The sequence below is a fragment of the Calonectris borealis genome, chromosome 13 (assembly GCF_964195595.1).
Source record: "Calonectris borealis chromosome 13, bCalBor7.hap1.2, whole genome shotgun sequence".
NCBI classification, from domain to species: Eukaryota; Metazoa; Chordata; class Aves; order Procellariiformes; family Procellariidae; genus Calonectris; species Calonectris borealis.
In genome coordinates this window covers 9,171,209-9,196,557 of record NC_134324.1, presented here as the reverse complement: position 1 = coordinate 9,196,557, position 25,349 = coordinate 9,171,209, and the positions used below count along the sequence as shown (strand labels likewise).

The following is a 25,349-nucleotide window of genomic DNA, read 5'->3' as shown; positions in this document are numbered from 1 at the left end:
TTTCCATCACTGCTCCCGCTAGGGCATGCCACCCTGTCCCCAGGAGGACCTGATGCCCGGTGTCCCACACATGTGTCGCAGCATCCCAGGCAACTCCACGCTGTGTCCCACCACATGCCCGACCCCTGCGCTGACCCAGCTGCTCCACCGTGCAGGATGCCCTTACCCTCAAAGGAACCATGACCTCAGCTTGAGTCGAGCCCTTTCAAACCTACATAAAGTAATGCAAACAAGATGTTTCTTCTTTCTGGCATCCCCAGCACACAGCGTTTAATCTACCAGAGAAAGCTGCTTTGTGTTTAAGCAAAAGGCTGTTTATTGTTATTTATAGGTAGAGAGGAAGTTGGACTAAATGATCACAGTTGTTCCTTCTGCCTTTATAATCCATGACATACAATTAAAGCACAACTTTTTAAATCAGTGTTTCCCTCCAGTGTTTTGTTAATTCTGTGTTTAACACAAAATTTGGTATTTCAGTTCTTATGGTCAGACCTCGGCAGCAAGCCGCAGGGCAGGCAGCCGGTGCCCCAGCCAGGGCTCGGACCCAACCCAGCCAACTGACCGGGAGAATCAAGGAAAAAGCATTTGCTTAATTTTCAGCACACGCTTATGCAGTTTTCCCAAGTGGAGACATTTCCTGGAACAGGGCCCTGTAGCATCCTAATGCACCTATTATGCTTTTAAGTTAGATCTACGCAATATGATGTTTCTTAGACAACCAAACCAAGGCTTTATTCTCGGAAAGAGAAGTCAGCCTTCCCTGAAAGGTGACAACACAGCAAAAGGGAAGATGTGGGAGCAAAATCCAGAGAAAAGCAGGAGCGTGCTAGACTGACCGAAGACCAGGTTCAGGAGCAAAACGTGACAGCACCTGGAGCCCGGCTCCTGGTGAAGCCCCGAGCCCCCAGCGTGCTGCGTGGCTAATGCGGGGGCACGGCGGAGGCTGGGGGCACGGCTGCTCCTGGTCCCACGCTGCCGCTGTGCCTGCGGGACTCTGATTCCCCGAGGAGGCTGAAGGTGTTCCAAACTCGACCAGCTGATTTCCACATTAGCACTGAATCATCTAACTTGCCAGAAAACTTGGACTCAAGGTAGCGAAGCCCATTTCTGCTACGGATGCTAAACACATTGCAGTTACACAACTGTGCTTTGTGCATACTATAATACTTGCACAATTGCTACTGCCGGCCCCTAGAAGACCCTCCTGTTGCAGGCAATTAAATCGACTCCATCCCAACAGACTGAGAAGCGAAGCAAGGAATTGGCTTGAGGGATTACCAGTTTCTACCAAGAACTTAAAAACACATTACTTTCTGCACCTCTACCTGTTGCAGAGTGCCACTAAGGGAACAATAACCCTTTGAGAGCACCAAGTTCAGCGCAGGCTGCAAGCTCCGGCTCTCTTGGAGGGGAGAAGCGGCTGGGACTGCCCCGTCTCGCCAGCAGCCGGGGTGAGCGGAGCCCGGGGCAGCCCCGCTGCCCGCAGAGGTGCCCCCCACCGCCGAGGCCGGGGCGATGAGAAACAGCGCGGGGCAAAGCCGGGCAGTACGGCGGCTCCAGGCAAGCGCCGTGCGCTTGTTATTTTCCTCAAGTTAATTGGTTTCCTTCGCAGATTTCTGCGGGTTTTAATATCGCACCATGTTTGTGCCTACGGCGCTACAGAAAGGAACAATCCGAGAGAAATAAATTCCTAGCAGCTTAATTTAGAGAGGAAAAACAGATACCTGCCATCAGTCGGGAACGTAAGCCAGCAAGCTGGAGACAGGGCCTATAATGGGTTATTTAACAGCAGCCGTGTCAGCTGGGTTGCAAATGTGGTCAATACCTACCGGTCCAACTTTCCCCCTGCAGCCCCAAGGAGAGATTCAATTATTCTTTGAGAAATACATCGTTAAATAATTAAAAAGTTACTGCACGACTTTTTCCTCTTTTTTTTTTTTTTTTAAACCATACCGATTCAATTTTGGAAGTATAAAGCCATTATAATGTGTCAGCTAGCAATTAGCTACTGTACACTGTTTATTCTTGAATATAATCTTGGAGTAGAAGGGCAATATTCTTAGAAACGCAGCATTAACTTGTTCCTCAATGACTTTAATATGGCTCTTTTCAAATTACTGCTCATAAAATCTCAGGGAAGAAAAATCTACTGATGATATCCCATCTCCTTAATTAGTTCTCCCTCTCTATCAGCACACCAATAGCAAGTGTAATATTTATATAAAACAGAGCACACAAGGCTTACTGCTAACTCTGCTTTAACTGGTGATATCAAAACAAGCAGGTAAAAAGCCCATTTTGCAACCTGCGCAGACCGCGCTCACAGGTACACACAGCTTTTCAGATTTATACTTTAATAAACGCTTGTACCGAAACCATCCCAAAGGTTTTTACACCACTGACAGTATTTTTTGCTATAAAATGCCCTCCTCCCTTCCCGTGCTGAATGGAAAACCCTTCTGACCCCACAGGGTTCGGTACCCGTCATTGCTCCCCACTCACCCGCCCCTTACAGAGGACCATAACCCTACTTATTTTAACCTCCCCGCAGGAATAACCCCCTGCCAGCAGCCACATTTTGCTCCCTCCATCCACCTTTCTCTTTCCAAAGACCAGTTTCCACTAAAACAACAAGGCTGGAGGCACCAAAGCTCACCAAATCATTTCAACAGTTTTTAAGCCGCTTAATATCTTCAGCAGAATAATTACATCCATTTGTTCTCCAGCTAAGCCCGGACCAACCCCCGGCGCGCTACCCAGCCTCTGGCGAGGCCTGCACGAGGCTCTCCCCATGGCGATGCCGTGGACCTCCCCAAGCAAAGCCTAAAATAGAAGCATAATAATTGCTATTAACGGAAAGTGGTAAAAATATCTTGGCACAGCAGAGATTAGCTGCTGGTAAAAGTAATCCATGCAAAGGGCCAAAAAAGGGCTCAGGAAGACCTCGTGTTGTTTTTTCATCATTTTTTTCTCTTCATCTGTTGATTTTTCTCAGTTTTGAAGCTACTAGATCCATATTAATTTTTTTTTTGCCTGACAGTCAGTCCTAGCCTAATCCAATTAAAGGTCAGCACCGAAATAATTTACCCAAAACACGGCAGACAAGGTAAAAAGACTCCCATTAGATTTTTGCTCATGATAATGGAATTACATTTTTCCCAAAGACAAATCAGACTTATTGAAAATGTAAATCATTATTTTCTATAAAGATATAAATATCTTCAGGGCTTTTTTGAGACTGTGTTGTAACACATCCTGTTTTTACATGTACTGCGGTTAGTACAATTGAATTAAGGAATGACTTACAGCATTAGATTTGCTTCTGCTTGATTGAGAATATCTTTATAATGGAAATCAGTGTGCACTTTTAACCTCGTTACAATGCTATATTATATGTCTGATTAATATATTAAAGTGACTCATTCAACAATAGGCTGTTTGCAGACAGAAATGAAATGAATTCAACTTTATCACAACACCTTTATTAACGTCGTCAAATTGAGGATTAGAATTTCATTATGAGAAGCGGATTTCAATAAACTGATATGCAACAATTCCAAAACGAGGGGGAGGAAGCATTAGACTGACAAAAAAAAAAGAAAGGATTAAATACTTTTAATGCATTTTTGTGCATCTTCTTTACTTCCCACTCACCTTGCAAGTTGTAAGCTGGGCATTTCCATAACTCACTGAAAACAAAAATCTCGCACCAAAATCTTCAGGTAGAAAGTGCTACTGAAGTGGTGCTTTCTGGCTCCTAACCAGCAATGGGAATTGCATGAAGCGAGGCTCAGAGATGTCCTGCACATTTTTCAGCACCTGCCGTGCAAATCCTTTTGAACGTGTCTGCTCTGAGCTACAGATCAGAGCCATCCCAGCATCATCTCGCGCGGTTCCCACCGTCCCCAAGCGCCCTCCGCTCCCTGCTTTTTGGGCTGGCCCTCGGGGAGGAGAGAGAGGAAGGATGACTTAAATACCAGCACAGGCAGTTGAGATATCTATGGAAATACCTGCTCTCCGGCGCTCTGGAGAGCAGCAGCATGAAGTTTATTTGTACAGTGATACAGATCAATATGTGCAATCCAAGAGTTAATAAGCTCTAGAAAGAAATAACTCGGAGCACATCAGTCACCCCCAAACTATCCTCACTAACCACCAGGCTCACGCACCCTCTCCAGGTCAGTGCCTAAGAGCATCATCTCTACCACCACTGATAGCATAGAAGAGAATTAGGTGTGAAAATGGATTACGTTAGAAAGATAGACCTGCATAAAGAATTGCTAAATTCCCAGCTGCTGGCTTGCTTTTTCTTTTTTTTTTTTTTTTTTTCTTCTTTTTAAACAGAAATAACTCTGCCAAAGTAGCTGTAGGCTATCGGCACAGCTTTCTGCAGCCTGATCTCGCTCAAATGAGACTTTGAAAGAATAATGTAGTTAGCAGCAAACTTCGCCCTCCGAGAGGAGGCTCCGTGCCCTCGGGGGTTTATTAGTGGCGGAACACAACAGGTAGGGATGGAAAAGGCCACCGGTTCATTTTGCAGTAACCCGAAGAGGCCGAGAGGACTGCTCGAGAGCTCTGCCGGCAACAAGGGGTGCATTGCTGCAGCGGACGGCTGAAAAATCTGCCTCAATTGTTTGTTGTAATTTTTTTTTTTTCTGCTAAATGTATTTGTAGATGGCATCTTTCATGCCTGGTACCTCAAAGCCATTTTACAATAAGATGTAAAAATGATATAATTCACAGCACCACGCATGGGCAGAGAATTCAAAATGAAGAAAAAACTCATTGCAACCCAGCCCCTCATCCTCTCCAGCGCAAAACAAAATGCCGCTGCTTTGCCCAGGCAGCTCTGGGCACTATTTCTGCTTTGCAGAGGGTCGCTTTTAAGTTTCTGGTTTGATCTTGGCTCATTCATCAGCATTGCTAATGGGAGAGTTAGTTCTAGTTTTAAGGCAGCAACACTCACGGGGGTTACTGTCACTGGAAGCAAACTCAGTGCGGTTAAGATGAAGGATGCCCGGTGAATGACCCCAGATGGAGGTCTTGGTGGAAACTGCAGTCAGGGATAATGAGGCCAAAAGAGGGTTTAGCGTAAAAAGCATAAAGAGATGGATATTGGTAAGCACAAGTCCGGCGTTGCAAAGCTGCGGGTCTTGGCAAGGATAAAAATCTTCAGGAAAGGAAATGGGCCAGAATACATTTTGCTAATAAGGCATCTACATTAACATAGGTTGTGGGAGGCTGCAGGGATCTGGATGGCAAGTGAGGGAGCCGTGTCCACAGGGCTGATACTTGGGGAATTTTATCTCTCTGATAAAACAAAGATGTGCGGCCAGTTTTCAGAGAGAATCCCCGAGGCAGCTCCCTGATTCCCCAGTAAGCGTAGAGGGCAACGGCTTGTCTGGAGGGACGGTCTGGACCGAGCTAAATAAGAAGAAAGGCAGTTCATGCCATGGACGTAACTTCTCTGCGGGCTCGTCTGAAGCCGGGCGGGTCAGCCCAGACCTGAAAGCCTCCTGGTTCTGCCACACACCAGCTTGTAGCATCCTTCAGGTAAACTAAATCTGGATCTCGGTAAGGACCCCGAGCATAAGCCTGGTTTAACTCTGAAGGAGGTTCAGCTGTAAAGCTCAGCTGCAAATACACCCCCAGCGAAGGGGCTGTGCCCCAGCCCTCCGTGCTCGGCGGGGCAGCTTCTCCCCGGCCAGCCCCTCTCCCACGGCTCCTGAAGCGGCAGAAGCCTCAAGACACCCGGAGGGAATTTTCTGACGCTGTCATCTTTGGTTCAGCCTGAAACTCAGTTTTCTTACGCTTAAATCCAATCTACTTCAAGACCTCACATTATGTCCTTGACCATTACAATTTATTACAAAATGAGACAGTTTGAAATTTCAAAGCTTAAACCCCCACACATCCCCTCCTGCAACGCGCACAGTCTGCTTTGGATGACACGATCAGCAGCTCTCTCCTCTCCTATATCCCGAAGCATCCCATGTCCAGCTGCCAAATACAGCTGTGATGGGAGCCAGGAAAAAGAAGAGAGATGAGAAAAAAAGAAGATGCTCTGTGCAGTGAAAAAAGCTGCATAATATTGCAAAGCTGTGTACCCTCATTTCCAACTGTTAAGACCGTATCCTGCACCTCTGCTAGCTCTTTGTACTAATGTCAGGGCATCTCAGAACCAAATATCTTTTTAAACGCTTAGGAGCCAGTTGCACAACAACAAATCAGCTCCTCCACTAAACCAAGGAACAGGCCAAGGCACAGTACGTGCAAACAGGTACACAGAACCAGTGATTAATCTGCACACGAGATCTTTAGGCTTGTTCTGACTTCAGCTCGGAAAAGATGCAAGACATCCCGCCGCGTGCAACCCGCCTGCATCTCGCTCGCGCTGTAGCCAACACATGATTTGAAGTGAGATCAAGCCAGGCTCAGTGGGCACCGTACGATATTCCCGCCCATAAAATGTAGCAGCCTTAAAAAGCTCTTTTTAAGCCGCTGAGTAGTGGGGATGAAGTTGCCACCAGCTGAGTGATCTGCCTCTGACTGAAGTCAATGAAAAGATTCATGTGAGCTTCACTGCAAAAGCAGTGAGCTTCAGCTTCAGGGTTGGGCATCAAACACGCTGTCAAAAGATGCTCCCCATGCTGCCGTGTGCAGGGAGAGAGGGCACCGTTAGCAGCTACCTTCTACTTTTAATTAAAAAAAAAAAGCATTACTGCAGATTCCATTGAAATGGCACAATGTGCCAGAGGCTAGAACACGTCCAGTTAAAAGGACAGAGGGAGAGCGAAAAAGGAGAAGACAATACAAAAGTTTATAAATAGAAGCAAAATCAAATGCTATTTTAAATTAAACCCATGTTGATATTCAATGCCATCTCCTCTGGCTTTGCGCTGGCAGGTTTGAGCATCACTGGCTACATCCACCGCTTCCACCTAGCAGCTCTGTGCAGCCCCATGCGCTCGTCCCGCTTCACCCGGACCCAATTCGGTGACAAATTGACCCAAAGCTTCACCATGCCATCAGAGCAAGCAGGAGGGGAGACCAGCATGCCACTTTGCCCATGCTGGACCCCAGCAGAAAAAGGGCAAGGCTGACCAAAGACCATGAAAGCGTGCTACCCGTGTCCTCTAGAGGCAAAGCTCCTGTTAGCAGTGAACCAAGTGTGACAGCAACGGCCTCCCTCCCCAGGCCAGACAAGAGGTACAACTTCCACTAGGCTGAGAATAACCTCTGAGCCTCACTCCCTTAGAGAAGCAAGTGATGGTCAAGAGCATCCATGCCAAAGTCCCTTCCAAAAATGAGATGCAGACCCTTAATTTGCTACTGTGTGTTTGAACTTTAAGCCAAAGGTTTAAGACCAGGAGCAGCGTGCCAAAGTCGCTGGATCAAAATTGTTGATGCTGGGTTGCAAAACTGCAGGCATGAATAATTTTTGCCCTTATTCTTTCAGCACCAGCCAAGCCACCAACAACGTGGGGATTTCTAGATCAAAATCAAAGCCTTACAGTTCAGCGCCTTGCCGTATGCTTCCCCAACTATCAGAAAATCTTTAATATCTGAAACCTCTTCAGACAACTAACCATAATACTCCCAAGGTATTTTCACAGGAACTGGAATTTTGCTGATACTGTCCTTGGTGATCAGGTTTATTTTCATTCTGCAGTGGGAACAGATGCTTGCTTAAACACGCCTTATCAGGCACGTTACACTGCCTATCACAAAATGATTAACAAAAGTACACGATAAACACACCTTGGGATAGCTACAAGTGGGTCTGAGCTTTCTGAAAACCGAAATCTCACCCGCGTTTCCAGCTTTAAGTGAAAAATGGAGCTAGCTACCAGCAAGCATTAGAGAGCAGCCTGAGGATTAAACTTTGCCGATAAAGAAGCTGAAAATGCAGAGGCTGTACATCCAGCCGGCTATCCCATGAGCGATGCCAACAGAAAGCAACTCGCATTAAAAGTACAAAGAAACCGATCTCGGCGTCTCAAAGGCAATGACTTCTCGAACAGCACTGTAATTTCAAAGCTTTCCTCAGAAGCCTCTTGCCAGCTCTAGCACAGAAAGAAATCCATTAGCAGAAAGAAAAATTCACCAGAGCTCCCTGCCACTGCAACCCACCGAGCAAAGCAGATTCCAGCGCATCGCCAGGTGAGCCAGCTCCAAAGGCAGCTCCCGGGTAGCATCCAGGGAAAACCGCACCAGTATCGCCATGCCAACAAATGCACTGAATCACTGTAGATGGCCACAGGTGATATTTTCATCCTTGGGTGCCAAAAGACCCTTTACTTATTCTTGCATTTCATCCCTCTGCATCTGCAGGTACTGCAAATTTCTACACCAATTTGCAACAGAGCAATGCTTCTCTCTGTGGTGCTACAAGCAATCAAAGTAGCTGGTTATCTTTTCAGTGTGCTCATGGTCTCCCTACCAGGATTCCCAAAAAAATTGAGGGCAAACAAGGGTCCGGTTTGCCTGACCTTGCCCCTCCTGGGGTTCCCCAGCAGCTTCCCATGGCCAGGATCGGAGCAGGGTTCACACCCGGCGCTCTGCCTGCGCTGGCTGGGGTGAGCGCTCCGGCTTTGGGAGCCAGCACTGTGGCTTCTCCTCCTCTCCTCAGCAGCATGGCTATATAACCTATTTAACCCAGACCTGAGTAGTCTTTTAAAGGTGTTTGCAGGAAAGTAAAACAGCAGGGACCCCCTCCCAGTGCGAGCACATTGAGAATTGCACCCTGTTCCCGTACGGCACTGGTACCCTTCCTCTAACCCGCTCCCCTCCTCAGCACAGATGGGTGCGAGTGGTTCAAACAAACGCCTGGCTACCTTCATTCTGCAATTTAACAGGATTTTCTAAAAACTCAGCCATCAGTTCTGAGTGAAGAAAAATTCGCTGCGCTCCCTGCTCTTTCCTTTCCAGGCACTGCTCTGCAGACAGAGCTGCACATCCCCACCGACTGCAACGGGAGCAGCAGGGGCTGGGCAGCTCTATTGGCCATTTCTTTGTGTTTCTCCCTAGAAAATGCAGATGCCCAGGCTGGGGCACACCTGCCTGATGAGCCTGGACTAACTGAAGTTTCTTGGTATGTTTTTTTGGTGGTGGGTTGCTGGTGTTTTTCAGGATGTGCTTTTTCTATGAGGACTAATCTTGTGTTCCTTTGCAACCTGTTCTCATTCCCAGGTTCAGTCGTGTTACAGACACATCAGCCCCACAGTATCTTCTGTGCCCGACCCTAATTACGCTAACACCCTAATTACAGAGAGTCCCGCTGTGTGAGGCGGGGATCGGCGGCCGCAGCTCCATGTGCAGACGGAGAGGCACCACACAACAGCTAAAGGGCAGGAGAAGTCCTGCCACCCCCATCCGAAGGGCTGGGAGGGGGCACGTGCCCTGCTGGGTATGCAGGACAAAGCAGCTAACGCAGCCAAAATCCACATCCCTTTCTCTGACGACTCACACCGGCGGTGCATCCTCCTCCTCACGTGTAACGCACGGCTACACCTCACCCCAAGGCACCCACCTTTTTTGGGTCGTGTCTCACTGTGCTATGAGTTGCCTGTTGTTTCCCGCCCTGTTGGGATGGGTTCAAAACCCTGATGAGTTATGGGGGAGGGGGGGGGGGAAGCATTAAGAAAAAAATATTTACATAGACAAATTAATATCTGTGTCAAATCAACAGTCTTCACCTCCACTCTGCAACCTTTCAAAATAACTTTACAGTGCTGGCTTAAGGTAGGGAACCCAGAGGAGATCAACTATTAGCTATGTAAGACACCCAGACCTATTGTCTCTCTTGTACTTCCAAAAGCAGAGAAAGCATTAACTTCAAGAGGCGCTGGGGTTGAATATTTTATGAAGTTTATTTGTACTGCAGCTCTCCAATTGACTTCATTTGTGGTAGAAAACACGAACAGATTGACTAAAATCACTCTTCCCTACATTCATGATTAAAATATCTACAAGAGGTGGATATACTAGGCACTTTTTCAATCAGGGAAAAAGTAGCAGATAGGAAAATTAATATAGATATAGCCCTAGACAGAAAATTTTTTTCCCAATCTGCCCTGAGACAGCCTCCTTGATAAAGTGTTTTAATAGCATGTTTTAGGTGTGAAGATTTTAAACAGACAAATTGTAGAAATAACAAAGCCCTAACACACACCATCGCTGACAAATCAGTTGTTAAAGCAAGGCTTGGGATGGGAACTGCCCACTCCCACATTACCGAATTCACTCTTCTGCATTGCTGTTTACATACCAGGAACACTGGCGTGTAGGCTTACATCTAAACGCACGCCTGGAGGCGCACAATTTCCAAAAGCAGATTAACAACAGTACGACTCCACGTCTTGGGGACTGCAGAACACCTCAGAAACCTATCTGGAGGCTCTGCAACACCTCTGGAGCTCAGGTTCACATGCCCTTTGTAGCCAGGTCTGCTGCAAGCTATAAAAGGGGTCCCGGTCCTCATCCAAATGCCCGCAACCCAGCCTCGGGGTGGGTGGCGAGGGGGACAGAGGAGCAGCCGCACGGAGGAAGGATGCTCGGTCGGGTAACGCGCCCAAGGACCTGAAACACCAGGAGGAAAAACGACTGCTGCAGAAGTGCCACCAATGCCGTGGAAAACCAAAGAAGCCCAAAGGACAGGCAAGGGCAGTAGCGTTGTTATTCAGGCTATAATCACTACGGGCATGGAAGATAAGTTTTCCATAATTCCAGGGGATTTTAATGACAATTAAATAACCTGTCATTACCCTTAATAACATTCAGGTGAATTGAACTTTGCCTACAGAAGCAGCCGTGGCCAAGGTCAGTAATAAAAGAGGTCGATATGAGAAGCCAGCGCGAGAGCAAAGCCCCACATTTTCAAAGACAACTCCTGCGGCATTTTATACTTTCATATGACAACGGTGTCTAAAAACAATCATATTTACAGGATAACAGTAAATACAACTGTTTGCTTCCAGGTATATTCTTTGAAATTCAATATGTGTTGATAAGTTTAACAGAGAAACTTTCATTCCAGCACAGCAAAAAAAAAAAAATTGCGTTCTATCACTTAGGGGCAGAGATATTTACCCCAGATCCCAGATGCAGACCGGCTATCAGAGTCAGGCTATCTGCGATGCTGTAGTTAAGACTGTCAGCACTTCCATTACTGCCCTATTCCTCTACTGAACAGCTCATACCTTCATTCGTAAAAAAAAGTTGCTCTGGGCTCAGGTTTGACATAAGAGTCTGAGCTGAGCAACATCAGTGTTTTAAAAATAAACTTTAAAAACCCAGTGGCCATTCTCTTTTAGTGACAATTGCCAGACAATTGGCTTGCCTGGCTTGGATTTTTTTTTTCCTCTGCACTCCTATAACTCAAAAATGTCTCTAGAGCAAATAAAAGAATCACTCAAGTATTAAATAATCAAGAGGAGTTATGGTTAAATAAGTACCTAACTATATATGGCACTAATGAATTCAAACAGCTCTATCAAGTACGAAAGCACAGAATGGTTTTGCAATGCTCAGTGATTCTTTTATTTTAAAGGAAGACAATTTATGTTCTGGTTTGGCAGAGGATGGGCAGATTATGGCTCTACTGCCACGGCTTGCGCTGACTTTAGCGGCGCTCCATCTACTTGGCCTCCCACAAACACATTTTCAGTAGACAGATCAAGGTCTCAATACTCGATAATATAACCGACAGTCATGTTCCTTCACCATACACATGGACATCTTCAAGAAAAAGTGCATTTTTATTGTTGTGCCAATAAAAGAAGGATATGGGAGGACAAACACTTACCCTTTCAGGACCATACAGCAGTGCACATGTGTGTGTGCTTGTAAAACCTGGCATACAGCTATAAGGGCAATGTTTCTGTTCCGCCTTAGCACCTGGTTTTGCTGGTGCAAAACACGTTAGATGCTTTTGCTCTCAGCTGAATATGTTGACTGATCTTTCGAGACCAAATAGGCTCACATTACATGTAGAAGGAAGTCTTGTTTCTTGCTGCCTTGGAAATGCCAACTGGGCTTACAGTTGAGCTGGGTTTTCTCTCTTGTATACATCATTATCACCTGTAACATGAATTCTCCATCTCACCTGACCTCAAGCTAAACCTACAGTTACATCTCTGCTCCTTTGCTGTTCCAGAGAGGGTTGACAGGTTCTGACCGACGGGAGAAGAGCCTGCCCTGGCTCCACGGCAGCAGCAGTCACGTCTAGCAGAGCTGCTGCCCCCGGACCCCATCAGCTGGAAACCTCCCTGTGGTCCTGGGGACATGAGAAACGCTCGGCAGGCTGCTGCAAAACGGGCATTTTCTGCAGAAAGGGGCTAAGGCATGCAGGTTGAAAGCCAGTGTCCTGCACTGTATCCTGGAGCCTAACGTGCAGCCCACGAGTCCTGCTCGCATCCATCTGCCCAGGTGACCAACACCAAAAGCCAGCTCTCAGCCACAGCCTCCTCCTGGTCACCGCAACACAAGAGTAATCCAATTTACTGGAGATTTGGTCCCTAAATCCCTTCTAAGCAACGAAGAGAGCTTGCACCATGTGTGCCAAACTACCCAGGGGGTGTGAAAGCGCCCGGGTGCCACCACGTTATTTCACAGCCTGCATATGTGCGGTAGCATGTCTGGGGCAGTCACTGCGCAAAGATGGCACATAAAACAGCACAGAAGAGTGCTGCTGGCTGAATGCCACGTAGGCCAATACATTTCCACAGTCCCCAAAAAAGATAAGAGTTAGTTACAGTGCAAGTACTACAGTGACCTACATAAACACAGTTCTTTTGTAAACAGGAGTCAAGAATGATAGGAACAAGCAGCTAACGAGGAAACGGTGACAGATTTTAATCATCGTTGGCTTTAAGCAAACTATAACAATATTCCCGCACCTTTGCCCCCATCCCCAACTCTACCTGCATGGAGCAGCTCAATTGTATCTCAAGAAAAATCTCCTCTGCAAAACAAGCATTCTATTACCACAGTCCGTTTGTCCTTGGCATTCAAACGGAGCAGCAGGATTTTCTGAACAAGAAAGCCTTAGTTTCTCGGGAGGCTCAGAAATCCACACAATGTGTTTTTGAAGAGTCAGGTCACTCCTAATAAATAAGAAACAACCTCATCCCTGGGATTAAAGGTAGCCCAGAATTGGAATGAGCTACCAAAAGAGGGAAAACCAGATCTGCTTTAGTAAAGCAGGAAGCAGGGGATGCCACAGTACATGCTGTCACCTGGCATCTATTTGGAGGTACATTTTAGTGATGTTAAAGGAGGCAGGGGACACCTGGAGAGTAGGACCAGCCTTTCAGAGCTCCCCGAGGATCACTCCAGGGACTACTGAAGTGGCAGGGACATCTCAGCTCCCGATCTCACACCCCCGCTACACGGCTGATGCCAGGATCACTCCAGACCCTTCTGGTCTGACCAACCTGAAAAGAGGCAAAGCCCATAACTGAAGCCCAGGCCACGCAAACACCAGTTTCAAATGCTACCAAAAGTTTTAAAAATGATAGAATTGGGGGAAGAAGAAGGGAGGAGCTGCTAATTGGAGCATTTTGGGGTTTGGTGGCTGGAGGACAGGGGTAGGTTGGTTTCAACATGTAGAGCTAGTGGTACACAACCGAGCCCTGCCGCGGCAGCAAGCTAGGGGAACTGCAGAAAACCACTCACGGTTGTCAAGAGCTTTCCTTCGTTCTTCTGCACGTAGACTATCGCATCCCGCACCAGGGAAAAGAGGTTCAGGAGGACATGCTCCATGTCATAAATGCCATGCATGCCTCTGGTCAGCCCCTCCAGCGACCCGATGTACTCTCGCCAGTGGTTATCGATCTCTACGACGCCCGCCAAGCATCCTTGCATCACCACGCCACAGTAGCTGGCACAGGGCTTGGCCAGGAGGAGCCCCTGGCAGTGGGAGCAGTACCACATCTTTAGCAACGCTCGCCCACAGTCCTTGCTGAATTTTAAGTGGTCCGTAGTGTTTATCACCTCGATCCCCAGGTTGAGCGCCTGCAGAAAGACTCGCGTGGCCTGCAGCGACTTGGACACCTGCGTCATCATCATCTTCGGGTAGTTACCAAAGACTTTGAGGTCTCTCCTTGCTGCCCGCAGGCATTCAGTCATTTCCACGGAGGGATCGGGGAAGCCGGGATTAATCAAGTGAGAGTAAACCAAAGGGAATAAACTGTCAAAAAATTCATTTATCATGTCATTAACACTGATGTCGGAGCCCAATATGTACAGCGAGACATCAGTAAAAAGTTCTCCAACAAACTTAAGAGCTCTGGGCCCCATGCTTTGGTAGTGGGTCCTAAACATGCTGTTGGTGAAGTTTCTTGCATGCCGTACTACAATTTCAAAGGCTTCTGCAAAACAGAACAACAACAAAAAAAAAGACGTTATTAAGAGACGGTGAGCTCAGGAACGGGGAGGATAACATTGTACTGCATTACTGCTGCAAAGCTGGTCCCGTCCTGCCCGCTTCGGGTCACGCCTGCTGGCAGCCATGCCTACTGCAAAACTTAGCAGCATCAGCGATTTTCAGGGGAAATGCATATATTCTTTAAACACAGGCTACATCTCAAAATGGCAAAAACTATGATCTAGTTAACATTTGAGCTTTTAAAGAAAATATTGATTCAAGAAAAGGGCCAGACTGCAATTTCTTTCTCTCCCTCTTTCATATTGATTTGAAATTAACAGGAATTCTCGAGACTTAATTTAAGGCAGAGATAAGTGTTTGACAAACTGTACAGTGTTTAAAATCAGGAAACAGTAAATGCTGACGTTCCATTATGAAAAGCAAAATATTTATGGGAGCTTAATCACAGAGGATATTCGGACTCGACCCCCAGCACCCGCCCTGCCCTAAGTGTCCTCAAAGCCATCTGAAAAGCCCCTGCAGTGCTGTAGCTTTCCCGAACGCACCAGGCTCACCTCAGCTGCCGATCCAACATTTCCTCTGAGCTTCTCCGTGGTCCAAAGCGATGCTGAGAGCCAGCAACGCAGTGTCCTTCTGTGGGTGCCCAGCCAGGACCACTCTCACACACATCAGGTTGTGCCAAACTGCCCCGTGAAGCTCAAGTTTTACATGGAAACCATCAATTTGCTAGGAAAAGCCAGGGTGCATTTTCCCCTCTCCACCGTCAAAGACTTGAGGACTTTGTGCCTACAACTCCTCCACGTGGAAGCAGGAGAGCCTCCAGCAGCACAGTTATTCCCTTAATTACAGCTCTCCTCACCAGGAGGCTTCCAAAATATCCATACCCAGGTGTGTAAAGACAACATACCTCCACACACCCCAGTTTGCAAGTTAAAGCATTAGAAGGGGAGGCCACCAGTGCAAACTAAAGTCTCTTTCTTTGGCCAACTCTCTCTACCAGCCTGTGTCCCACCCTCCAGGGTACTATTCATAAAAGGCTAAAAATAATGAACAACCTCTTAGTTCACAGGTCACTGACACCCCGCGATGTAACCTCTCTCAACTGTGTCACTCTGGAAACACACATCCAGGCTCAATTTGCATGAAAATTATTCATGTTCAATAATTAAAGGGAATGTTTAATTTTTAAAGCCATGAGTGTTATTTTTCCCATTTGTTAAGGCTGGGATGCAGCTGAGCGTGGCCTGACGCCTCTCCACGGGGGTTCAGTATCAACACTATCACAAGCAACATCAGGCCTTGCTGCTTGCCCTGCATAACTCTCGCATTACTCAAGAGCTTTTGAGACCATCACATCTCCAGTACTTCCAACTCTTTCTTACCGGGTGCGCCCTACGCAGGCACATCTGGCAGCACAGGGACCCAATGCTGTTTGCTGCCCCCCACACCCGCACGCTACGGTGTAAGCGGCGATCAAAGCAGAAATTACCGATATACTTTTGCAAACACTGTCGCCATCCCATCTGGTGCCTGCACACCTCCCAGGCGCGCCACTGAAGTATTTTGTCCACAGCTCCCGACACCCGCACCAGGACTGCCCCAGCAAGCTCAGAGCAACCATCTGTGTTCCCAGACGACAGCAATCCTTCCTAACACCACAGATTGAGGGATGCAGCGGTGCAAGGACACAGAGCCCCTCTCCCTATGCCTCCCTCGTCACGACAGCAGGCATCTCGCTCTTCACACCCATGCAGAATACTGCAAAGCTCCCCAGGCACAACGGCACGTCAGACACGGAGCAGGGTAAACGTGTGGGCTATGCACGCAGAGCAAATTCTGGTTGCACTGTTATTAAAAGTTTTAAAACAAAAAAAAACCTCTTTAAATAGGGCACATGGATTGCAAAACTTTTTTTCCTTCTTTATCCTCAAGAGCACCAGAATAGCTTTTTCCTCAAAGAGCACAAAGCACTTTTTGGGCCAGTGTTTTTTTGACAGCACTGCAGACGATGCCAGGATTTTCATGCTGTGCCTCACCATTCACCTTTAACCTCTTCTCTGTTAGTTCCCGTAGAAAAAGTCATCCTTCTTCCCTTTTCTCGCTCCTCTGTGCTTTGCAAGGTACCATCAGAGCCAAGAGACTCTTCACTGATTAGAAAAATATTCCAAACTCCTATGCAAACCTCCTACGGCGAGAAATGCTTCAGAAAGGAATGGAGAACAGTGGTGTATCAGAAGAGCATGCACACACAGTCCCACTGCTTTAAAGGTCATGACATGCACATAATTTTTATCATAATAACTGGCTAAAAGTATCTATTTTATACGCCCTGGAGCCTTTGCATATATCCATTAGAGAGCGCAACAGGGACTATAAAAGCACATGGAGCCTCCTGCTGCCCTATTAATAGATGCAAGAAATAATAAAACTTTGTAAAAAAAGAGTCTTACACATCGAAAATCTCTCCCACCCTACTCTGCTAGTAGTTGCTTATTCTGAAATATTCCTCGCAAAGGGAAAAAGAATATTAAAGCCCCAGCTGCCAGCAGCAGAAAAGACCCATGGCCAGGCTCTGAGAACTTCAAAGAGGAGAAAACTTTGCAGGTCAGTCCCCCCTGCTCCCACAAGTGAGCCTCGCGGGGGAACGGAGGGGATGCCGCATTACAGAAGCAGCACGGGCTTCTGCTCCCCCATAAAATCCCACAGCCTGGATTTGCTGCTGGTAAAATCTGCCCTGCTCATAACATGGCATTATTGAAACTCCTATTGCTGGAGGACAATTGACTCTTTTCTTTCTTCTATTTATTTCAAGGATATTTAAAAAAACCCCACAATTTAAGGCAGTTGGTTTGCAGGTCTAGCTGAACAGAGTAAATACTTAACAGCACTGATAAAGCATAACATCAGAGTTGCACCCAACTTCCAGCAGGCAAAGGCAAAGGTACTGCATGGCAAAGCGGAGCTCACGTCTTACCGTCTCCATCACCGTAGCTATGCACACACAGCAGAACTTGATCATGCCACGTGGTTATTTATCTGCTTTTAAAATATTTTCTTATGTGATTGGTGGGGGGGGACCACACTGAAAAAAACCACTTTTGCATGCACTAAAATTTAAAGAGCCCTGATCCATGAGTCTGGCTTGGAGAGATGACAGCGTGAGCTGCCAGGGACCACTACACCAGAAGGTCAGTCCTGCCTCGCTAGCGGTTAAGCACATTTCATCCGCAGGTACCTAAAGGTGCTGAACACATACACAAATTGTACTCCAAAGCCATTTCGGTCAGCACAGGGACAAAACCTGGGAGCAACTTAACCACGCACAGCACCACGGTGCTCTATCCCAGGACGGGCGGGAAGAACCATACCGTGCCCGGGTGAAACAAAGGGACCGTATGCAGGATATGAGCCAGAGCACCATCAGCAAAGCATTGTACCTGCTGCCCTGGTACCATACATCTTTCACTATCTCTGTCAAGGGCAGTTTATCAGGGCTCCCAAAGGATGCGTGAAAGCTGAAACTCTACTCTAGACCACAGCTATCAGGCACCAGTTGAAAAGCATGGGCTATTACTTATTTTTCCAACAGGACTCTCGCTGAAGCACCTGGAAAGGAATTGCTGTTCCAGCGGCCAGGAGGGAAGGACTAAGCTGCTTTCAAACTGCAAAAGCTCCCCAGAACGCAGCCCAGGGAGAGCTGCACAGCCACTGCAAACTGGCAATTACAGAAAAGAAAATAAATTGTAAAAGAGCATAACAGTGCCCTGAGTGGGGATTACTGGCAGAAGAAGGAAATCACTGCATTCTCGGCTCGGATAATAAAAGTCTGCTGCTTAGTAAAAATGCCAGCTTTCCTGAGAAGGCGCATTCGCTCCTGAGCTGCAGCTACTTCAAAGGGGCCGATGCCGGGGCCGGAGGAGCTCCGGATTAACCTGCTGGCTCCCCCAGGCTGCAGGAGGCTCCAGCCGAGTCTGGGACTTGATGGGTTTATTTAAGAGATTATGTGATGCAGTCGGCTGAACCGCAAGGAGCCGGTGCGAGCGACCCCAGCGAGCCATTCCTGCATGGCATCCCCCGGAGAGGCAAGAGCCGAAATCTGATGGCGGCTGCAGAGCCAGAGCAGCGACAGAGACAGCACCCAGCCCCGATCCAGCACTTCCAGGTCTGAGCTCAGCGGGTGCAGCTGCACAAGCAACTGAAGGTGTTTGGAAAGGTGCTGCTGCCAGGAACAGGGAGGTCTGTCCTCCCTCTGCCCTCCCATGCCAGCTCACCGAAACCCAGCACCACAGCAGCCACCGTTGCAGCCACCTCCCTGCACCACCGCGGCCGTGGGGAGAAGGTGTGAGCTGTCACGCAGCGGGGCAAGCAGGATCCACCATGGCAGTCAGACACCAGGACGTGCCGTGGGCTTCGTGCCTGCCCCTCCGTTACTGTGCCGCTCTTGTTTTGCTGCAAACACAAGCTTCCCCCATGGACAGCTGCCCTTCTCTCTGCATCACCCAGCACACCAGACAAGTCCTCTTCGGCAAAGGCACGCCAAAGACGAGGGAGCTGCACAGCAAAGCCTGCTGGATTAACAGCCCATCATCCACAGTGCGTCTTGTAAGGGAACAAGGTGGGGTGGAAGTGCCGGACTGCGTGACATCCAGTCACCCCCAGCACGTGGACACCAAGGGGTTAGAACTGCACCTACAACCTTGATTTTACTGTTTCTTGACATCTGGGCACACAAACCATGCAACCATAAAGCTCCCTCTGAGCAGGGAAGCTCCCACCATACCTGCTCCCACCGCCCGTCAGGAGCTGAGCTCACAACTCCCATTTGCACCTTTGCAAAAGATTCTTTTCTTAAAAACTGGCCAATTGTCTCCCCGCATTTAAAGGCTTACCTTGACCACGTAAAGATACGTCTTCACAGTAGAGGAACTACACCATGTTTGTTATTTCACTGCCAAGAGCTAGTAAAGACAATGTCCTGTTTTATTTTTTGGGAGACAGCCAGGCAAGTAATCCTAGACAAGGTCACGGTGTCACCATCATGTTGCTACCTCCCCATAAAAGCTTCAGAGCCATCTCCTCCAGGACTTTGTGGCAGAGTGGCACAAACTATCCCAAACTATAAAACAAACAAGAAACTGATTTCCGTGCAGCAGAAACCTCCCTTGAGATCAACACGGATCACTGGCATCCAGCTGAATTTCTCTCTCTGCAGAAGACGATGCATTTTGTGATTCACTGCACCTTTCCCAGGATGATGCTGCTTGGAAGCGCCCTGGGCTGCAGGCTGCAACACCACATGCAGCGCGTCCCTGTCCTGCTCACCAGCTCAACGTACAAAAATGTACTTTAAACACCTTTTGGGTGTGAATACGCCTCTTCTCCCTCAATAAATCTCATCTATGGATGCGACTGCTCCAGGGCAGCAAGTGAACCAGCTCCTGAAGCTCGGTGGGTTTGCTGAAGTCCCTCTTTCAGGCTCCGATGGCTCTCCCTGTGGCCCTGGGTTTGCTCCCCTGACCCCTTCCCCAGAGGGTCCCTACTCGCAGGACCTGGCACCAAGGCTGCAGCAATAACTGCGGGGGCCGGGGAGCCCCGGCCCAGCCAGACTTCACCTGCTGAGCTGCCCTGGCTCCTCCTGCTCTCTGGCACTTCCCTGCCGACAGTAAAACCTCATTTACTGCCTGTGAAATGACCCATTGATGTAAATCCCTCTCCCTTCACTCCTCAGGACACAAATCACGTCAGGAGAAAACCAGGCACTGGGATCCCTCAGCCCACAGGAATCGTTCCCATCCTGAGGCAAAAACATGGGTCTCCAGGCAGGGTGGTGGAAAATTCACCAGTTAATTAACCTGGACTTAACGCAACCTCTGCATCCCCTTCAGGTCCAGGGTTTCTAAACCTTTAAAAGTCCCATACACCTAAAAACCAAAAATGCTCAGCCCCCCAAAAACCCACCAATGTACACGGATGGGAATTCAAACGTTCATCAGGGAAATGCCAAAAGTTTTGGGTTTTGTAAGCTCGCCAAAATATCTTCTGACACAGCAATTGCCGCGGTACTGCTAGGAAGCGGTGAAAGGAGCCATAGGCATCCACATGTGAGTGAGCTCTGAAGGAAATACTTCTTTGTTTCTCCAATGAATCAGACAACTTCAGACTCGCTGCAACAGCCCGTGTTCCTAAAGACACACAAAAGAGCTCACCAAGAGAGAAACAACTGTTTGCAATAACAGCCTGGCTGCCACAGGCACTACTGGTGAGATGAACCGCGAGTCATTTTTCAAACAGCAGGTAATATTTATTTACAAACTTGGAAAAGGTTTGCAATATATTGAGCAGAAAGGAAACAAAATCAGAGAGATTTTCCCCTGGCAGCAATAAGAGCAGACTCCAGATTTGTTCCGTTATGATTTACATTACACTGCAAGTTTTTAACAACATTATCTGGAGACAAAAGCTCTTCTAAGCAGCATAATTACTTTTGTCTGTGGCAATACAAAACCCATCAGATGGTGCCACTGCTGCTCTTACAGGGTTTGTTTCTCTGAGCACATTTGGGTATAGAGCTTAGGAAATGCTTTTTTTTTTTTCAACTATGACACACAGCCTTTTGGATTACTTTTACAATATTGTCACTACTAAAATTATGGACTCAACCTCCCAAGCTTATGAGATTAGCTTCAAAGCGTTAGTAATAAAAATTAGAATGATTCAGTTATTCTGTCTTCCAAATTCTAAGCCGTCAAGGTTTGCACTTTCTACCTTTGCTCCATCACCACCAGACCAAGAGAGGAAAGGTCTCTGTCCGATCTTTAAATGAGAGGGAACTCCTTCCAGCTCCTTCCCCACCACCCTCGCTCCCACGGGAGCCAAGTTAAAAGCTTCCAAACCACTGCTGCTCACCAGCCAAAGCCAAATCATTATGCTGTTGTCAGAAAAGCATCTTCTCCTAATTATCTGTGCCTATCAAAACGCCAAGCTCCAAAGCCATTTATTTTTAATTGTTCAGCTTATTTAGTGCCCTGGTATTTTGAAATACACTCCCTGAAGTTTCTAATAAAAATACCGTATGCTAGCATCTCATTATACCCACTCAAAACACCCTGAAAACGCGCTCCTATTATATTCTAGGTAACAGTCCGACTATTAGGCAATTAGTCACACTGTCGTTCACCCATTTATTATTTATATCCCGCGCACAAAAACTTTGTTAATGCAGACAGCAGAGCCCACCAACACAAGCTACTACAAGCCCAGAAGCAAGGAGACAAGAAACGCTGGTGCCCGCAGCTCCCCACCTTCAAGCAGCCTCTCGTGGTGGTCCATGCCTGGACCGGACCCTGCTTGGAGGGAGTTCGGTGCAGTGCTCCGTACCCCGTGCAGGCATCCGCAATGCAAAAGCGACATGACAAAATGCTCATGACAGCAAAAGCCAGGTTTAGGGATGCTGGAGGGGACCACAGGAAAGCAGCTTTTCTTTTGAGGGGCACCGGGATGCCTTGAGAGATTCCTGGAGACCCTTGGGAGTACCCACTTTGATGTAGTAAGCCCACACTCTTAAGTGCAATTTCAAAAAAAACCCGAAGAAATCTCACAGCAAACACCTCTCGAGAATGACTGCAGCAGATTTTTTTCTGGGGCTTCATGCTTGAACACGTGGCTGTGGCGCTTTCGATTAAATACGGGTTGCACATCTATTGTATAATTTGTTTTCCCGAGCATCAAGAAATATTCTGCTTCGTGCCATGACAGATGTGTGAACGCTTAAGAGATTGCTGAAAATTTAATAAAGACAAAGTTAAAAATGCAGACAGTGAGAGCTGGCACGAGTGGTGGATGAACATGATTCTTTATCAAAACCAAGGGGAATGGGAGGAATAAGGGCCCGGAGAAGCAGGCTCAAACCGAGCCCTGGGAGCACAAGTAGGAAAAGCAGAGACAGAGGAATGCAAGAGGCTTCTGCAACAAAAAAAAGGTAGCTCTGTTGTGCTGGTAACCTGTGAGACCAGAGAAAGATAAACCTCTCCCCATGCACCCCGTGCCGCCATCCTGGTGCTGAAGCCCACATAAAGATTGGGGTTCAAGTGTCCAGGCTCCTCTCCGTTACCGGGCACCAGTTTAGGGATGCGGTCTCGCCTCAGCCCAGCCTCGTGGGAAGGCAGCGGGGAGTGCTGAGCTGGCAGAGCTCGGGGTCAGCCGATGAGGAGTTCGCTTTCAGCCACACGCAGAAATATGTACACTCCAGATCTTTCATATTTTCCTCTTTCCCTCTAAAGGGGAAAAGTTAATTAAACCAATCCCACAGAACAGAAAAGAAATCACTGAAAACAGCACCACCAGGCTTTTGTTATGTTATAATTATATCAATAACATGCCCAGAACTAATGTCACATCACTGGGGAACTTCCACCTTCACCATTTTTTTCTACCCCAAATATTTACACTCTTTGCTTTTATTCTCTCTCACCTCTCCGATTTGCTGCGGAGATGACAGTCTCCATCTACAACTCTTATTTTGAGCCAGCAGCTCAGGCAGGGAGCACAGCCCAGCGCAGCCTGGCTCCCACAGCCCCAACAGCAGGAATAGCTTCAAAAACCCTGGGAAAGGGGCATCTCTGCCCCGGGTAACCAGGCAGACGGGGATATCGCAGACCCAGGCATTCTACCGCTGCAAAGCCACATCTGCCTTTTTTTTTTTTTCTTTAACCACAAACGCAAAATGCATTTCTAAAAAAGAGAGGAGATAGTACTTGGTCACCTCCCCAGCCACATTTTACTAATTGGAGGCTCCAACATCCACCTAATGGGGTTATAAAGATATCGAAAAAGAAGCATGCCTCTTAAAAGACAAATGACAAGCCACATTTCAAGCAGAGGGCAAGCCATTCTGTACACTCCCTCCCAAAATTACAAGCCAAGCATTTCTAAAGACCAGGACACCAGTTTGTATAGTTCCTCCATTTATTTTAAACTAAAAGTTATAAGCAATTGGGGGGGGGGAGCATTCCTAGCAAATTCCTTTATTCATCAGAATAAATGAAGATAAAGCAAGGCACTAGGTCAAGTTGAGCTTGTATTCAAAAATTCGAAAAAAAAGTCTTTGGAAGTGCATTGGTCTCAGTAACTTTAGAGCAAAGCAGATCTGAGACGGGTTTTCCAGGCTCCCTTTCATTCCAGTCGGCTTTTATCAGCCTGTTAAGTCTCCAACAATGGAGAGCAGACTATTTATTTAAGAAGCAAATTCCTTCCTTTATAATCTCCCCTGGCCAAATTCTCTTTAAAGTTATCTCAATTGTCTGATGAAAAGCAAATGGCAGAAGATCAGTTCTTGATCCCTATAGTAACACGAAGGACTTGGACTTATTTAAGGGCACCTGTTGACTGTTTTTAAGTCACTCAGCCTCTTTGTTTCTGATTTCGGCTTCCTACCTGTGCTGGCAGAACTTGGGAGAGGCATTTGCTCAATAACATACAGCAGCCAACGTCGGTGTAACTCTCTTCCCCTAGAGAGAGGCTGTTCCCAAGACACAGAGCAGCTCAGGCTGTCAAAAGCAATTTAGTGATTTTTAAGCTGATTTTGTTTCAAGACACCTCAGAGAAGGACAGGGGTTTCCAACATGGAAACAAGACCGTGGATCATCTCAGTAGCACAAGCGCAACCAGCCCCTCCGATGGTCCCTGGCACCGTCCGACTCACTGGGCACACAGAATATTTTAGCAGCATCTTGCTCGACACGGAGCAGGGCACCCAAACCCCCGTCCTGTCTGAGATGCCATGGGGACACACAGGACACCATACCCACACCAGCACCACTACAACAGGGCTCAGGACATCCCAGACACACAAACCCCAGGCACCGTCTCCACCCATAAAAGAGAGGACCTACCCATGGCCCCAGTTTCCAGACTCAGCACTTTCCAAAAACTGGACTCACTTCTTTCCTTCCTTACTCTTGAGCGGAGTCCCCCCAAAAAATGGCTGTTTTGCTACAGGTTTTGGGTATTGTTTGTTTTGGGGGGAGGGTGGTTTGGTGGGGGTTTTCTGTTTGTTTGGTTTTGGTTTTTTAAGTTGATGCATGGGCAGGTCCCTGCCCAGGGAAGAAGCAGAAGGTGAGACATCACAGCCTGGTGGCACCAGTTTGGCCCCTGGCTGGCCCATCCCCAGCATCCCACGTGGTTCCTGCATCCCCCTTGCCCTGGCTCAAAGCCCCGTTTTGATTAACACTCATTTTAAAAGGAAGATGTTTTATTGTCTCTTTACTCCCTCCCGTAAGAGCGAGGCAGACGTTGTAACGGGAGCGCAAGATGATTATTTGGCTTTCAGGAGCAAGGCTCACAACCGCTGCTGCCAGAAATCGATCCGAGGCTCCACTGCCCGCTCCAGACGGGCTTTCCTTCAAGAACATGAATAATCCTCTGCAAAGTAATGGCACTATTCATCTCTCGAAAGTTCCTCGCAGGCTTAAGTCCCTTGCTGAACAGCGGGCCACGTGTTCAGCTGCGTTCCCAGTAAATTAAAATTCAGCTTGTTCTTTTTCTAAAGAGAAACACAGAGAATATCGATCGATAAATTTACTGAAAGTTTTATGGCAGCTGGTTTTCTCAGCAATAGAGCAACCACTGCTCAGACATGGTTTAACGCATAATCTCCTGATCAATATAACTTTTGATTTATAAATAATGATAACAAAAGGAGCAAGGACAAATATGTTTGGGAAAAAGTAAACACTTTCTCTGATGGATACTTTCGGCGTAATCCTCAAAATAAAGACTGTGTATTTCAAAGGCTGCATGTGGAAACCAACACAGAATATATTATCTAACAAAGTTGAATATTCAGTTTCATCATTACAATGTTCCGACTCATCTATTCTGCAACTCTCAGCACATAAGTATGTGTCACTTTTGGTGGCATTTGCTAAGTATTAGCTTCTCATAACTTCGGAATCCTTTTTTC

At 47.4% G+C, this 25,349-nt stretch overlaps 1 protein-coding gene across 1 annotated transcript in view; it reads right to left on the bottom strand.

Moving 5' to 3' along the window:
* GPC3 (glypican 3) overlaps positions 1-25,349 on the bottom strand; it is a 152,752-nt gene that overhangs the window by 68,181 nt on the left and 59,222 nt on the right. The window contains exon 3 of the mRNA XM_075162044.1: positions 13,678-14,372. Coding sequence (XP_075018145.1) covers positions 13,678-14,372 — 695 coding nt within the window. The remainder of the gene's footprint in view (positions 1-13,677; positions 14,373-25,349) is intronic.